The following is a 16,917-nucleotide window of genomic DNA, read 5'->3' as shown; positions in this document are numbered from 1 at the left end:
TTCTGCCTGGTTCCTTTTATTATATACATGTATATCTTTTTTGAGTTTAATTCTGCACAAAATATTAATTGTCACATAGTTTAATATAGTTAAAAGTTAAATTGCTCATAATTAATAATCATTAGGTAATTGGGATTCACAATTACTGAGCACTGTACATGTAGATCCTCAATAACAGCTTTTTGTCAACAATTATTTTAAGCCTTTTTTTGTTTGGAATGGTGATTGTTGTTTTATAGTATCCTACCTTGTTAGGCATTGATACATGTAAATCACATTGTTGACAATATGTCTCCGTGCACTAGCTTGCCTAATTAATGCCAAGTTCTCCAAAATCTTAGTCAGCATTTACTGTAGATGCAGTGTCCCAATTCCTTCACACATTGTCATAACAGAGACCAAACTTTTGTCCAAAAGGCATCCATTATAGTGGAAGTTGACAACTTAAAGCCACTGTTTAGCTTACAATGGCCGCGGGCGCACTTGGCGAGTTAACCGGGTTACTTCCAATTAATCAATTAAAGTTAACTGGGTTATCAAAACTGTCTGATGCGGCCGCATATTTGAAGAGTTAACCGACCCTTAACCAAGTTAGTGGTTCCCATGGAAATTAATTAAAGAACAATGGATTTTTATAACCCGGTTAGGTTAATTCTAAACTACCTTTCTGGGTAGTTTTAACCAGGTTAGCGGTTTCTTATCAGATTCAACTATTGTTTTAATCGTCAACCAATCACCACTGTGTGAGATGAGATTTCGTTTTCTGTCACACGCAAACATGGCATCTGGGCACAATTCATGGCTTAATTCTATAATTTCCCTCACTACTATAGCTAGAGAACTGGAGAACCGGGGCAACAATGATTTGGCTCAGTCAGGGCTATCGTGGCATCCTCAGCAAGCTTGGCCTGCAGCTTCGCTATAACAGGCAAGTTTGCATGGTTCATTCATGCCTTGAAACACCACATTCCCCTCACTCATCAGAGGGTGGCGAAAGTTCAACCTGTTCAACATTTACTTCTGAACACCCTGGAGAAATTATTGTAGAGGAAGAAATTGAATAAATCTCAAAAGCAGAAAAATAATTGGGCATATGATAACTAACATGATTAAGATAGCCAGCCATTTCATTTATTTACAAGTAGCTAAATCATGACAACACTTCAGTCTTGTCTGATCTTAATGCGGCCTCTAAAAAAGTTTAACCGAGCTAGTTATCGTAACCATACTTGAACCGAGTTAAGTTTTGTGGAAATTTTTAACCGGGTTTCTAAAAAATTACCCCGTCAACTCTCTAAGTGCGGCCGCAGCCAATAATTTCAAAATAAGCTCATTTTGTAGATGTACATGTACAGTGTACAGGTTTTTATTTTTTGGTATGTGTACACGAAGTGTCCACTCTGTTTTGCTTGCGGTTAATTTTTATTTGCTGGTTGGGGCAGTACTTTATATATAAATTTACTACATTATATAGTTTAAAAATACTTGAATATCATAACAACAAGGACTTTTAAATGTACAGTTTGACTTTATCTTGTTTAGTAAGTTTAACTTGTTACTACATGTACTTTAGCAGTTTACATTTAGTTTAATTTGGTCAGCTGTATGTAGTAAGGGGACTTATCTCTTGTTTTTTTTTTTTTTTTCTGCAGAGAGCTGCTTCAGTTGATGATGACCTTGCCATTTTTGTTCAACCACAAATTGTTGCCATTGGAAGTTTTGACTTCGACAAATTCTTTGCTGTGTGCAAAGGAGTGGTGTTGTACAGTATTCTATACCAGAGCATTGTGTGATTAGAGCTTAAGCATATAAAAACAATATTGCATTTTTACAAAGAAACATATAGCATGCTGGCAGTAAGTAATGCCTTTCGCCAACTGTAATATCATATAATAAAAAGCACAAAGCTGCGGTGATTGTGTGCAAGTAAAATACCACAATGACTCCTAAAAAATCATGTTACAATAACATTCACATGTTAAGGGCTGTGCATGAGTGTACATGAGTGGTCACTGCAATTTATTAGACAGAAAAATAAAAAAATTAGGACTCATTTGGTCACAAAAAGTGTGCTATTTTTGTCCCTAGCTATCAGTTGGAATTGGCTACTGTAAGGGTTATTATGAGGACCGGTAGTGGTCATTATGACAGCCATATAGCAAGCAGATAACCATCGACTCTGATAGCAAGTGCTGGTGCTGATTTAGTTCTGACGGGTAGATGTGTTTAAGCTAAGCATGAGCCAAAACTACTACAAAATGAGTGTCATTTTTACTGCCTTGGGAGGGTTAGAAACAGCTCCTATGAGGGCTATTTAAGAAAAGCAGTATCGTTTCGGCCCCTTAGTTAGGGCCAATTCAGATCTTTTAAAATCCAAAATAGCACCACAGTTTTCCAAAATGGCTCTTCTTTTGGGTCATTTGAACTCCCCAAAAAGGGCCACTTCAGCCCTTTGTAATGGGGCCAAAAAAGCTCTGTTACAAAAGGGCTAAAAGAGCCCTAAAAAAGGTACCGTATTTTACTCACCGTTTCGGCCCCATTTCTGGGGCCAAAACAGATCTTTTGAATTAACAGTGCGGCGTCTTCGATTGGCACGTTCGTAAATAAAGATTCTACGTCAAATGATACCATGATTTCCCTTTCTTGTATTATTTCGTGGTTGATGGTATTCACGAAATGAGTAGAGTTGGTAACTACGAACAAAAGGACGGAGCCGCTATGGGGTGCCCTGTCTCCGCAGTTATAGCTAACATCTTCATGGAAGATTTTGAGGAGCGTGCGATTGCAAGTGCGATCTACAAACCTAAGAACTGGAAGCGATATGTAGATGACACTTTTACTATCTATATATTAGATCGAGACCAAGTCGACGGCTCTTTACAACATCTTAATAACACACAGCCCACTATTCGTTTTACCATGGAAACCGAGAAAGATAACAACATTCCCTTTCTCGACACGTCAGTTATAAGGGACTCAAACGGCCTTCTTACTACCAGTGTATATAGAGAGCCCACACACACTGATCAGTACTTAGCCTATGACTCACACCATCCTCATTCAGTGAAGCGTGGCATTGTTAAGTGTCTATATGACCGAGCTAAACACCTCATAACAAAACCATCAGTTATCTCTCAAGAAAAGAAACATTTATCGTCGGTACTTGTTTCTAACGATTATCCTGCTTCGTTCACACGAAAACTTACTAAGACCACAAGACCAACAGCCAACAACGAACCCACGCAGGAATTTAAATCTACTGCGGTTTTACCCTACATAAAAGGTGTATTAGAGGTTCTTCGCCGCTGCCTACAACAAAAAGGCGTTCGCACCGTCTTTAAATCTGACAAAACTCTTCGGTCTTACTTAGTACGACCGAAAGACGCCCTAAAACCAGTCAAACAAGACGGTCGGTGTTGTGTACAAAATTCCATGTGAATGCGGCAAAGTATATATAGGGGAAACAGGGAGAGCGATGCAAGACAGGATAAAAGAACACGACAGAGACATAAGGCTTGCTCATACACAAACCTCCGCAGTTTCGGAGCACGCAAACGAAACGGGGCATATTCCTTTATGGAATCAAATCAAGTTAATCGATCGTGACCCTCACCGATACACACGTAGGGTCAAAGAGGCTATCCAAATAAGTCTTCATTCTAATAACATCAATAGAGATAGCGGAATTGAAATTCCTGAAGCATGGATACCTACGATCAGAAAGCATGACAGCCGTTCAACTACAAAGCGGACCTCTGAGGAAACATCATCTGTTAGTCGGAATAATAATGAGGATCGAAATGCACCAATCACAGCGAACCAACGTGCATAAATAGCGACGCGTAAACAATCGACTTCATCGCCTGATGAAGACTAGCAGTATTGCAGACGAAACGTTGCGATCAGCATCTCAAAGTTATTCTATCGTGAGACAAGCGAATAAACGTTCATTACCTATCTTACACCACGATGAACAATATTCACATTTTTAATGACAGATTAAACATTTCTGAACATTTTTTAAAAGAGTTGAGAGTTGGGCTCATTTTCTTCCTCAAAAGTGCAGTAAGCAACCTAGACTTGCTACAAGGCGACTCTAGTCTTGCACCAGAAACAGACTATTAGAAAGTTTATAGGTAAAAGTAAAGTCTGTGTCCGAGCCAAGTGGCCCATACAGCCGGAGCTTATCCCCGCTTTCGTAGCATTAAGTGACTAGGAGTATTGCTACCCCCCACCCCCCCCCCCCCTGGATGGGATGCTAGTCCATCGCAGGGTTACCCCCAGCAATAAATTTGCCTGTACCCATTTATACATCTGGGTGGAGAGAGGCACTGTGAGAGCAAACTATTTTGCCCAAGAACACAATACGGCGCCCCGGCCAGGGCTCGAACCCGGGCCGTTCGACTCGGAGTCGAGCGCACTAACCATTAAGCCACCACCCCTCCCTTAAATGTTTAGAACTGTAACTATTATACTTGTTTAATACACTTTTGCTCTGATTTTTCTCTCAATGGCGAAAATTAATATTCGCGAAATTCGGCTCACGAATATGCTCAGAATTAAGTACGCGCGAAAATTAGTAAGAATAAGGTATAAGATTGAATTAACAATAAAAGGTAATGATTTGTTTGGTTTGTCTCTTCAATAAGAGAAAAGAAAAAGCCCTTACCAAACCAACTGTGTCTTGAAACTGTTTTGAAGCTGATTTGAAAGTATTTTGATGATTTGAACACTATTTTTAAGCATTTAGAGCTATTTTAATTTGTGCTATTTTGTAAAAAAGTTTAAATTTTGCTTCCGATTTGAATTATATTTTAGATATAGTTGAAACGTATTTTATGATACTGAAAAAAATTATATCTATTTTCAAGGTATTTTTGTTTTAAAACAGAGTTTAAATAGTGCATTTTAAATCTGTTTCAAAACAATTACCACAAACAGTTAGTTTAAATAGTTTAAAAATGCTACTTTGACAATGTTTTGAATGTTGTATCCGCTATGGTTGTTGACTTAAAATGTAGTTTGTAAACTAACAGTACAAGAACAGATTAAAATAGGATATTTTAAATGTAGTTGGCAAGTTAACAGTATTAAATAGGTTTAAAATAGGATATTTAAAGTGTGGTTTACAAGTTAACAGTATAAAACAGGTTTTAAACATAATATTTAAAATCTATTTGAAATATCAACTCATGATCACGTTTTACGAAAATCTGAATTAAACATACGTAAATTTTTGTTCAGCTGACTAGAATATTTACAATGTGGTTTTGAAATACTAAAAGCAGGATCAACATAGAAACATATTTTAAATACACTATTTTTGCACTATTTTGAGAGGTTGCCTTACTCCCTATCCCCAGTCCCGCCTCCGTTTTATCTCACTTCATTTCGCGCACACTGAAGATCTGAGGAAAATAGACCGACTTATACACGTTTAAGAGCCTCGTAGGTATCATAAGCTTCTAGATATTTTATAGGCAAATCGAAAAATAACAATTAGCAAGTTTTGCCGGTCTGGATATCGATTGAAACCCACTGAAAACAAAACACAGGAGTTCCAGAGGGAACGAGTTGCAAGCTCCCGGCAGACGGACAGCCGTGATTAACGGGATCTGTGAATTAAATGTTAATTAATCTCATACCTGAGACCTTTATACACAAAAGGCGCCTTCTACTTAGCCATGGAATCCCAGATTTTGTTCACAAAAGGAATCTTGTGCTTGTAATCCAAGAATTTCTCCCACCAGCAGTACCAGCGTACAGCACTTTTTGTTTCGTTTCCTCAGAAACGATACGGTATTATTTTGGCTTCGATGTGAACTATTTACACAGTGAGGGCTACTATCCAATCAGAAGAACGGTCGTAACCACAAAGTAAATACGTTTGACTGAAGGCAATTAATTTCGTAAAAACATGTTCTTCAAATATCGGAAAGATATTCTCAGCATGATAAAAAAAATATTGAGAATCGTTGCAAACAGAAATATCTGACGACTGCAATGGTTTTAAGTTTGATTAAAGCGATGTATTGTAAGAAAACTAGAGAAAGCTCTCGTAGCGTTTAATTGTTAAGTAAACATTCTAGCGATTTTCTGAAACGGAAGTAAATTTTCACCAATCAGTGTTTGCAAGCGCAAACAAAAAAGGGATGACTTGTCGTGTTTGCTCGCACGGGGGGCTGCTATCCAATCACAAGAACGGTCGTAACCACAAAGTAAATACGTATGACCGATGGCAATTAATTTCGTAAAAACAGTCATGTTCTTCAAATATCGGAAATATATTCCTCAGCATGACCAAAAAAATTTAGATTCGTTGCAAACAGAAATATCTAACGACTGCAATGGTTTTAAGTTTGACTAAAGCGATGTATTGTAAGAAAACTAGAGAAAGCTCTCGTAGCGTTTAATATTATTCTGAAACGGAAGTAAATTTCCACCAATCAGTGTTTACAAGCGCAAAGAAAAACGGGATGACTTGGCGTATCTCGTGTTTGCATTGCTCGCACGGTAGAGCAAGTGCGCTACAAAGAGAAGTGCATATTTGCAGGTGACTTACAAAGTTAATTTCACTTCATGTAACAGAGGAATGTATAAATGTGGGAGATTGCCCTATTCTATTTGTACAGGAAAATTTCACGGCATCTTCGACGTCACAAACAGCGCGAATACACGCAAAATTGCGTGGGTTCTCGCGTGGATGTACCCGGAATTGCGTGATCAGTGTCACGTCGGCGTCGCAAAAACATTCGAGTCTGCACGGAAAGTTGATAAATAAGTTCTGCTCAAAGTTTAAATTTTGTATGGACAGTATCGTATAGCAAGGTGTGCAACTGCCGTGTCGAACTAAATTCGTCTCCTTAGTTGTTGTAACGCTCAATATTAACTACCGTTGCAACTGCTGGTGCAGATTCTGAGATTAAATTAATGATATAAACATTATTTGGATTATTCAAAGCCATCGCGGTCTGATCAAAACTCCACAGTATCGCCAAAAATGCAAATCGTTATTATCAGTGTTACCAGATGCAACTTGGCTGTGTCTTATTCTGTGGAGATAATTTTATATTTGCCGGGAGAGCGTGCAGCGCGGATCGAGCAAAATACAATCCTGGTACGACTATATATAACATATAACTTTCTTTAAACTTGAATTTTGCTTAATTAAAAATCCTTGTTAAAAATCTGTGTATGGTAGCTTTTTACATTAATTTGCTTTGGTTGTTTACGTGTCTTTGTAAAGTGACAACTGGCATTTCATTTTAAAGAAATGGCTTCGAAACAGTGTGCTTATCTCTGTTCTTGTCGACCAGGGTTTTGGTTTGTATGAATTTGGCATTTATTTGATTTGAGCATGTGATCAACTCAGAGAAGTATATACCTCAAGCTTTTTGTCAAAAGGTAATAATTTCATCTTCGATTAAAGTGTTGTTTTGCATTTTATCAGAGATCAGTAGTCACAAAACACTTTATTTATGGAACTGATTTATTTTAGGATTGTTTGTTTCAAAAAATAAACCATTTAAATTAATTGCATTACTCTGATCTTGCATTTTACTCTTGTGGTTTCATGTTTCCCCACATTGATAGGAATATATTTAAATTTTTTCTGTAAGTTATTTTTCCATTCATGTAACATCCAAAGTTATGCTATCGGGTGCCATTTTTAAGCAAAAAAGTGTTACCGGTATGCAGAAATAAAAAAAATCATTTTAATTTCCACTGGATGAGTAAAAACGATAAAGGCAAGCTCCCTTCACTTAACTTAATTTGGAGATAAAGACATATGCTATTCCTATAAAGAGAAATATTTATGTGTTACTTGAACTCTTGAAAGCCAAACTGCAGCAGGACTTAGTTTATGTCTCCTTTACATAAAATCGACAGTAGGTGTAAAATGAGAATTTAAGTTACTACTGAATATGAAGTTCTTCTTTTCATTCTGCACTCGTGCATAAATTCGGCAAATTTAACATACACTAGGACCTTCTCCAAATTAAAGTAAACCCCAAACCCACCTCTCCTTAAGTGTTACACTATTCTTACCCTTCCGCAATCAGGAAACGAAACACTATTTCTTTTTGAAATAGCTGCTTGTTGCAAATTGGGCGCGCTATTGTCACGTGTGTGTTTAATCATTAATTTTACAGACCACGTGATCCGTTCCGGGCCTTCTCGAACCACACCGCCATTTTAAATTTTGCCTTTAGTCGTTATATAAACGAGCTCAGAGTTGTACACGTATGTTCCATCATAGTTGGTTGAAATCTCAACTGAAATAGTTTCTTAATCGACGATTCACCTTCGGAAAGATGCATTTTCCAGCCGTATGGATTGATGACACCGTTAAAGGTAAGCTTGAATTGATTTAAGCACTTAAAAGATCTATCACATAAGCACATGTACACGAAGCAAAAGTTGTGTGTATCTTGAACCTCCAGTCCGGGGGAAACTGCTTTGAGAAATCTGGAGTAAAATTACGGAGAAATACTTCACAAGGGAAAAGTCAGTTATTGGAGGAAGTTTCGAGAAACCAAGGGCTGGAGTAATCGGGATTCTATACTGTAGTACATTATTCATGTCACTGCACTGTAATTTCAACTGAACAGAACGTTCAGTAAGCTTTACAAGTTCAGTTCACTTCAGCCTGCGAAATAATTTATAGACTAAATCCGATTTCTTTCGTATGCAAAAACAAAGTGAAGGAATCAGGCTCACTAAAATATTTCGTTGCTTGGATTTTATAAATTAATGCCTTGATTTCACTCAATTTTTATGAAGATGCAATCAGTTTAGTTTTTTACATTGTACATATTACATGTATGTGAGTGACCTAACTATTAGGACCTATTTTATTGTAATATGGTTTAATTTCGCCCCACTTTTCCAACCCCTTCCCCTATCAATGTGGTAGTTTGTTTTCATGAGCTCTTTGCTACAATCATACAATATTGGATTGCGAGATGGGAGATGGGGGTATTTAGAGCAGAGTACAGGGCTGCAATAGCAGTCAGTCACCAGACATTGGCTTACCAAATTTGCTCATGTCCGATGAAATGGCAATTGTAGTCGGACATAATGTACGGACAATTTTTTGATCACAAATTCATTTTACGGCAACAAATTGGTAATGTCCAACCACAATTTTTTTTTTTTGGCGACCACGATGGTGTCTTAGTAGGAGATATGTCCTTTCAAGTGAAAAAACTTATTTGCAGCCTTGAGAGTGTGATGAGATTTAATAAAAACAAGTGTTAAATTTGCCATGCGATAATAACTGCCATTACATGTACATTTTAGTATATACTGTAACACACAGGTGAATAGTGCTTTACACAGTGCTGATTGGTTAACTCGGAGGTGATTAGCAAAGTACTATTCAACTCTAAGTAGTCAAGGAGAAACAAACTGCCTTCAAGCGTCGCTTTGTTTACCAAAAGTGATGTTTTGGTCCGCTTGTTATTCAACTTGTGTGGTACATGTACATACTAAAACAGTTATTCACCTCAGTGTCAGTGAACATGGTGGATTACTATTCACCTCCACTTCGGTGAATACCAGTTCTTGTTCCTTGCGAAGCGAGGCCGAAGGCCGAGCGTAGCGGGGTGTATAATTTTGTCCCTCAAAGGGCTCAAGCGGGATGAAATCTCATGTGGAGTTTACGGTCATATATATATATATATATATATATATATATATTTGTGAGCTTGGTGTCTGGCGGAAATGACGTCACACGGCCGCGCGCTGGTGGCCTAATGGTGTGACGCGCTGGCTTGAAATCAGATCTTCGGGACTGTGGGCGGGGGTTCGAATCCGGCTAGGTTTTTTTTTTTTTTTTTTTTTTTACTATTATTTTTTTTTGTGGGTTCGAATCCTGAGCCTTTCATTTTTATCGTTTTTCTTTTCGGATTAAAGTAACACTGATTTGCACATAATACTCCCTCAACGCCTATTCAGGCTATAAACTGCTGGGTCTGTTATCGTGCAGTTCGTTGTTGTTCAGTTTCTGTTTGTATTCTGTCCGCGGTATTTTGTCGAAGTCTCTGTAATCGTGCAGTTCGTTGTTGTTCAGTTTCTGTTTCTATTCTGTCTGCTGTATTTTGTCGAAGTCTCTATAATCGTGCAGTTCGTTGTTGTTCAGTTTCTGTTTCTATTCTGTCTGCTGTATTTTGTCGAAGTCTCTGTAATCGTGCAGTTCGTTGTTGTTCAGTTTCTGTTTCTATTCTGTCTGCTGTATTTTGTCCGTTACTAGGTAACAATAACCCAGAGCTTCGCGAGGCCCTGCGAGTCACGTATTACTAGTTAATTTTTAATATGTGTCAACAATTTTAAGCTAGGATTGTAGTTTCCGTACCAGACTGGTTTCAGAAAGGTTCCATTTACATGTACATGTAAGCACAAGCCTGGGTCCAGTCCCATGTACATGTATATGTACAGTGACTATACATGTACCCTAAGATAACCATGGATAATATTGTTCTGTCACACAAAACCTTTTTTCAGTCCCATTTCATTTATGGTCTTCATTATTGATCAGCGAGGACTGTAGTCCTAGCATTCTTTTGCCAAGTCTAGCCCAATCAACAGTTTGATTTCAAAATGGCAGCTCTGTACAATGTATATATTATAGATGAATGAAGAAAGTCAGTCACTTGCACATTTAAATCTGCTCGAACTGGTAGCTGCTCTGAATTAATAGCCTGCGTTGCAGACGAACTAAACCCTGGTCTAGTCCGTCTGCGAAATTAAAGGCAGCCGAAAAGCTTGTTCCGATATCTCGCAGGTTTGCAAGGATCTGTGTATTCACTTCTGATTGGCTAGTTTCATATTACTTTCGAACGCGCTTTATCACTGGACGAAATCAAACTTAAAACTGGTCATGCAAGACTTACTAAGCTAAAATGAAATTTATTTCTAAACACGGGATGAAAACAGTTCGACGTAATCGCCTAAATCAATAGTCTGAGATGGACAGCTTTTTTTATAAACAGTATTAAAAGACAATTTTGTAATTATCAATTGGAGAAAGTGGAACATTAAAGATTTGCCATGGCTGTTGGCAATTCAAACATGCATTGTGACCTCCAAAAAATTCCTGCAGCGAGCTTGTTTATTTCGAAGGTGATTAATTTCAATTCGCTTCTTTTACAGCTTTGACTGAAGTCTTCCTATGACTTCCTAGCAGTCAAGGTGTACTCCTTCGCTAGCAGTTTCCTTCGCTTGCTGTGTGCGCCTGGAGAGAGATTGTCTGTTACGCAAGGTACTCTGCTATCTTTGGAAATCTTCGCGCCAACATTCTGTTTGCACAGTATAAACAAAGAAAGTCTGTCAGCATGACCACAAAACAAAAGCTTGTTAGAAAGTAATGATAGTAATGTGAAACTAGCCAATCAGAAATGAATACACAGATCCTTGCAAACCTGCAGGATATCAGAACAAGCTTTTTGGCTGTGTTTCACAGATGGACTATACCAAGGTTTTGTCACACATCCGGCTGCGACGCAGGCTATGAATTAAGTGAAAGCAGCATTTTTATTTTAATTCTTAGACAGAAGGCCCAAGGCCATTTGGACTGTACTGAAAGCTTACATTCATTAAGTGGGTGAAAAACTGCATAGTCAAAGGTGCATTATGTTGCATATTCAGGACCAAAACTCATTGTACCCTTTATTATAACCTAGAGTCTAAAACTTGATGCATGACATTACCAAGAGTTCCATAGTTCCACTGTTTGTAAGACAAACCCGTACTATCATCATTACACATACATTTCACCCACAATTTCAGATCAAAGTTATGCAGTACAAAGCTACAGCATGGACTTTTTAATTTATTTCATTTTTAATATGATCAAATGTGACTGGTCAACATATGACTGGCAAGACGAAAGGTTGACTGGTCAACTCCCCAATCAGTCCGGACATTGTCGTTGACCAGCCATTATTTCGAACCCTGGGCTTTGGACATGTTAAATCCCAGCTAAGTCCTGGGGGTCAGGAGACCAGGGTTTCAATTGACTGACGCATTATCATCAGAGTTTACATGTTCCTCTAATGATAAACTTACATTATAAAGCTTAAGTGTATCCGAATAAGTGATCACATTTACACAAAAGGCATGGGATTTGTATTTTTTTTAAATGTAATCATGAAGATCATTTCTTAGGGTTTCATAATGTTGTTGTGAGTGCATAATTTTATTATGTAAATTAATTAATTTTTGAAGTCTATTTTTTTATTATCTTTGCAGAAAAATACCAACAGAACAACCTGGCCAAAAGGAAAACCCTGCAGATACATGTACACTTGTTGAGCTAAGAATAAGTTAGAAATAACAATTAAACAAGTATTAAAAGAACCCTTAGCAGCCATGTGAAGCATGTCATGTTCATTTTAACACTGTGACATACAGTAAGTTGCAGTACTATTGCAAAAAAGATTCCATTTCATTGTGCAATTAAATTTTCATTATTTCAATGGTATAGAAAATGATGGAGGCTGAGGTCCTTTACATATACATGTGCAGCTGTATACATATAGTATTACATGTACATGTATTCACAGCGGATTCAAGTTACAAGAGTGTTTAACGGCCACAGTTGTCATGTTCGTTGTCACCGTTGAATTGATTCCGTTGCGAGGCAAAATGACAGACGTTGCTAGATGGGAATGACGACGTTCTGTCTGGGAAAAAGCATGTTGTTGTTTTCCCAGACAGAATGTTTGCATTCCCGCCTACCAACGTCTGTCATTTTGCCTCGCACCGCAAACAATTCAACCATGACAACGAACATGACAACTGTGGCCGTTAAACGCTCAACTTGAATCCGCTGTATGCACATGTAAGATTTTTTTGAGAGTCTTCATAATTAAGTGTTTGAAATCTTTTACAAATTATTTCACACTCAGTGTTTGTAAAGTAAAGTGGACAATTAACTGTTGTTGCTCATTCATAAATTGTGGAATGCACTTTTTAAAGAGTTTGGGAACTTGAGAGTATGAAAGCAGAGTGAGTGTCAGCTAGAAATTTATTTTTGGCTGTTGGTCACTGCTATTGAAAGCCTCAGGCTTGACCTCTAGAGATATATGTTTGGTCATACATAGCCTGCGTGGCCGGCGTTCAAAGGGGAGGGAGAAGGGAAGTTTGAGCGCAAAGCGCAAGTGAGGGAGAGCACGAAGCACGAGCATTCAAATGTTCCTGCTTCGCGCTTGAACTTCCCCTCTCCTTACCTGCACCTCTCCTGTACAGTGTTGTTTTTCAATAATTACAACAGATACCACCTTTATCCCCATTCTTTCCTTTGTTTTGGTTCAAAGTGAAGCCACACTTAATTGTTGTTTTCATGTACTCGACCCAAACACTTATTATTTTAAGCACCAAATTTTAAATGTATTTGTAATCCTGTTTGTAATTTGTTAAATTCCAACCTGCTTCTGTGGAATCTTGAAGAAGTTTTTAAAATATATTTTAATAGTGTTTTAAACAGCTTAAAAACACCATTTCAAAATATGTTTCAATACTGTTTTAAATAGATTACAAATACAGTTTAAACAGTCAAAAACGACATGAAAAATATACTTTAAACACTATTTTTAATCTGTTTTTCAAAAATAGTTAAAAAATTGTTTTTAAAAAGAGTTAAAAAACATTTTAAAAATAGTTTACAAATAGTGTGAGAATTTAAAATATATTTGTAATCCTGTTTGAATGAAATATATTTTAAATTCCAACATGCCTCTTTGGAATCTAGAAAACGTTTCAAAATATGTTTAAAATACTGTTTCAAACAGCTCAAAAACACCATTTGAAAAATACGTTTCAATACTGTTTTAAATAGATTACAAATACAGTTTAAACAGTCAAAAACTACATAAAAAATATACTTTAAACACTATTTTTAATCTGTTTTTCAAAAATAGTTAAAAAATAGTTTTTAAAAACAGTTAAAAAACATATTACAAATAGTGTTGTGGTTGGTAAGGGAGAACCAACGTAGTTTTCTGTAAAAGTGAAGCTCCACGGATAAGAGATTTTGGTAAACCCATTTAGCCAAAAAAAAATGTTAGTCATGTGACTGTACTAGCGTCCGTATATCCGTCTGTCCTCAAAAACTGTGGGGGAGAGGGAGGAGAGTCCTGACATGGGTAAGTGATCGCGGGCTCGAAACCTCATTTTCTTTTCTGTCTATGGAAGTGCCGGGATTTTGCCAACATGAATTTTTTTTCTTTCCATGGATGTTGTTCTTCAAGATAAAATAAATAGCCTGTAAGTTGTATCATCGCGCAAATTCAGATTCAAATAAATAGAAAAGTACATATCCGGGGAGCTTGGCTTTTAGGCTTGGCTAAATCTCTGTCATATATTGTTCTTGTTAACTGCTACTTTACAATGCTGACGGATACCTTTTTTTGCACAGCTGTAATTATTGTTGGGAAGTCTTCTTCAAGTAAGTTTAAAAGTACAATAATTAATTATTTATTGCAAACCACTCTAGTCAAAATGGAGCAGATAATGATAAAGAAGCTTAAGTTTACTACGGAGTCGACAATTTTCTTTGAAAACATAGCATTGCTTCGAAACAGTGCAAACCTTGTGTCAATCAAACTTTTTCTACGAAATACGTCATCCAAAATTTTGTTTTTGTAGGATATTTTTTTAATATATTAGTTAACACACGCGTGTAGAATTCGAACATAGGCACCTAATTTTAGTGATTGAAGTCCACTCCGTGTAATATTTATTATTATCATCATCAGCAGCAGCATCGTCAGCATAATCATTATTTATTATGATTCAAGATTAAGAAATACTATTACATTCCTCGCTTTTAAGGCTGAACCGTTTTTTTTTTCATAGTAACGTTTTATTTCTTATTCCATTAGCCTGCCCTCAACCATGCTATTGTTACCCTTTGTATTGGAACCGATCCTTAACAGACGTCTCGTGTAGATGGAGATGGCTGACGTATGTTCCAGGGCCATTTCCAGCGAACACCGGAAGACTGTTAGTATTTTCGCCAGGCTTATTGGACAATCAAAACGAAAATCTACGTACTTTGACTAGCCTACGCCGACATAAATTTATTATGACTGATGCTGAACGAGAAACGTACCTTTTTATTCTTTGCATAATGGATTTTAAGTTACACATTCCATGAAGAAAATCCCGAAAATGTGCCACAGGGACAAGTCGTCGGCTAATGTTACAAAAGAGGCCTCAAGGTTTTATTTTTTTTAGAATCTAGAATATCTCTTGCATAAACGGCAAAGACATTTACACAAAATCACGATTTCCACACTTTTTAAATGAACAAACGGAACTATGCTTTGGAAAATGAATGCTTTTATTAGCGTTTGATATATAGCAATAGTTATTCCCGAGCTGTTACTTTCAGAACAAACCTCATTTGAGCCATCACCTCTTATCAACTGTTGTCAAGACACGCTGGTATGAATCTTATAAGATGGAGCAAGTACTAAGAACCCTTTAAAAACCCGATTTGTATTTTGATGAGTGATGCATTGCTTTGGTCCAAGCTTTGGACCTTGTTGAAATTAGTACGTTCCATGTTACTCATTCGGCCATTTTTAAACAAAAGTAAAAGTACTGAAGGGCAAGGTCCTTTAAAGTTGACCAGTTTACGTTACAATAAATAAAAATGCTATCACCAGCAGAAAGGAAAATATCAACTTGCAATTATTGTTGTAGTCAGCGTGATCGAAGTAGTCGAAATCTTACTAATTTTTTTAATTCTTAATGTTTTTTAATTACTGGAATATTAATACCACTGTTTCGATAAAATGTATGCTATTGGGCTCGTCTTATTTTTGATCTCCAGAAATTTTACTTTAGTCCTATAAAATATCGAGCATGGCTGTCGCACAATTTTACAATAATGACCACGCATTGAAGTCCAAGAAACCAACATGGTCTCTCGCGGTATATTTAGGAGCCTCGATGTAGTTTTTTTTTAGCATGTGGGTGGTGATTTTGAAAATATAAATTTTCAGTAGTCATGGAGTAACTGAGGGCACTTTTCTCTTTTCTGATGCCATCCTTCAAAGACAGTTTCCTTTAGCAATGACAAAGTGGGGTCCTTTTCTGTCTCGTCTCGAATCTGTTGTAGCTATGTTGGAGATGCAGGAAGGTTTTGTGTGATGTGGTGGACATGTATTTCTGGAAGTTGGTCATTTGCTGAGGCGAGCTGAGGGCTGACTCTAGAGAGGGATTCAGCTTTTGGCACATCAGGACCTTTCACGCAGTTAACAGTGATATCATACTTCAGGGCTCTCATTAAAAACGTCTGCAGTCTGGGTGGGTAACTAGACAAGCTTTTCTTTAAAAAAAATTGACTTATTAGGCTTATGATCAGTGTTCACTGTACAATGCTTTCCGAAAATGAAGTAACTGAACCTCTCCAGACCCCATACTACACCCAGTGTTTCTCTCTCAAAATAGTTGTAGTTTTTCTCTGTATCTGTACGTGCTTTCGGGACATAGCATACCGGTTGTCCTTGCTGTAGCAGGACCGCTCCTAGACCTTTCTGGGAAGCATCGGTTTGAATGACGGTTTCGATGCTTGGCTCGAAGTATTGGAGCACTCCCACTGATGTGAACTCTTCCTTGACTTGCTTGAACGCCTGGAGGTGCTCAGGTCCCCATATTTATGCTATGTCTTTCTTGGCGAGGTCTCGCAGTGGTGCTGTGATGCTGGCCAATCTTCCTGAATATCTTTTGAGGTATTGACGAGACCCAGAAAGCTTTGGGGATCTTTGCGGTTTTCAGGAGAGGTCATGTTCTGAATTGCAGATATTTTTTTTTTATCAACCGGCTCGATGCCATCAGGGGTCCATTTGTGTCCAAAGAAGCATACTTCTTGACACTTGAACTGTAGCTTGTCCTTGTTGAATTTGA

General features: G+C 37.4%; 1 protein-coding gene and 2 long non-coding RNA genes across 3 annotated transcripts in view; all 3 read left to right on the top strand.

Annotated features, from left to right (window-relative positions):
- Positions 1-16,917, top strand: part of LOC144665003 (platelet glycoprotein IX-like) — a 38,484-nt gene that overhangs the window by 11,723 nt on the left and 9,844 nt on the right. The window contains exons 3-4 of the mRNA XM_078526191.1: positions 14,420-14,449; positions 14,886-15,006. Coding sequence (XP_078382317.1) covers positions 14,420-14,449; positions 14,886-15,006 — 151 coding nt within the window. The remainder of the gene's footprint in view (positions 1-14,419; positions 14,450-14,885; positions 15,007-16,917) is intronic.
- Positions 836-2,067, top strand: LOC144666483 (uncharacterized). The gene is made up of 2 exons (XR_013573197.1): positions 836-928; positions 1,653-2,067. It is a non-coding gene; the product is annotated as an uncharacterized LOC144666483 (long non-coding RNA).
- Positions 8,128-12,373, top strand: LOC144666481 (uncharacterized). Its single transcript, XR_013573195.1, has 3 exons — positions 8,128-8,355; positions 11,155-11,263; positions 12,253-12,373. It is a non-coding gene; the product is annotated as an uncharacterized LOC144666481 (long non-coding RNA).

This window comes from Oculina patagonica, chromosome 9, assembly GCF_052425735.1.
Source record: "Oculina patagonica isolate OP01 chromosome 9, crgOcupat, whole genome shotgun sequence".
Taxonomy (NCBI): Eukaryota; Metazoa; Cnidaria; class Anthozoa; order Scleractinia; family Oculinidae; genus Oculina; species Oculina patagonica.
The sequence above is the reverse complement of the archived record's forward strand: the minus strand, read 5'-3'. Positions and strand labels throughout refer to the sequence as shown.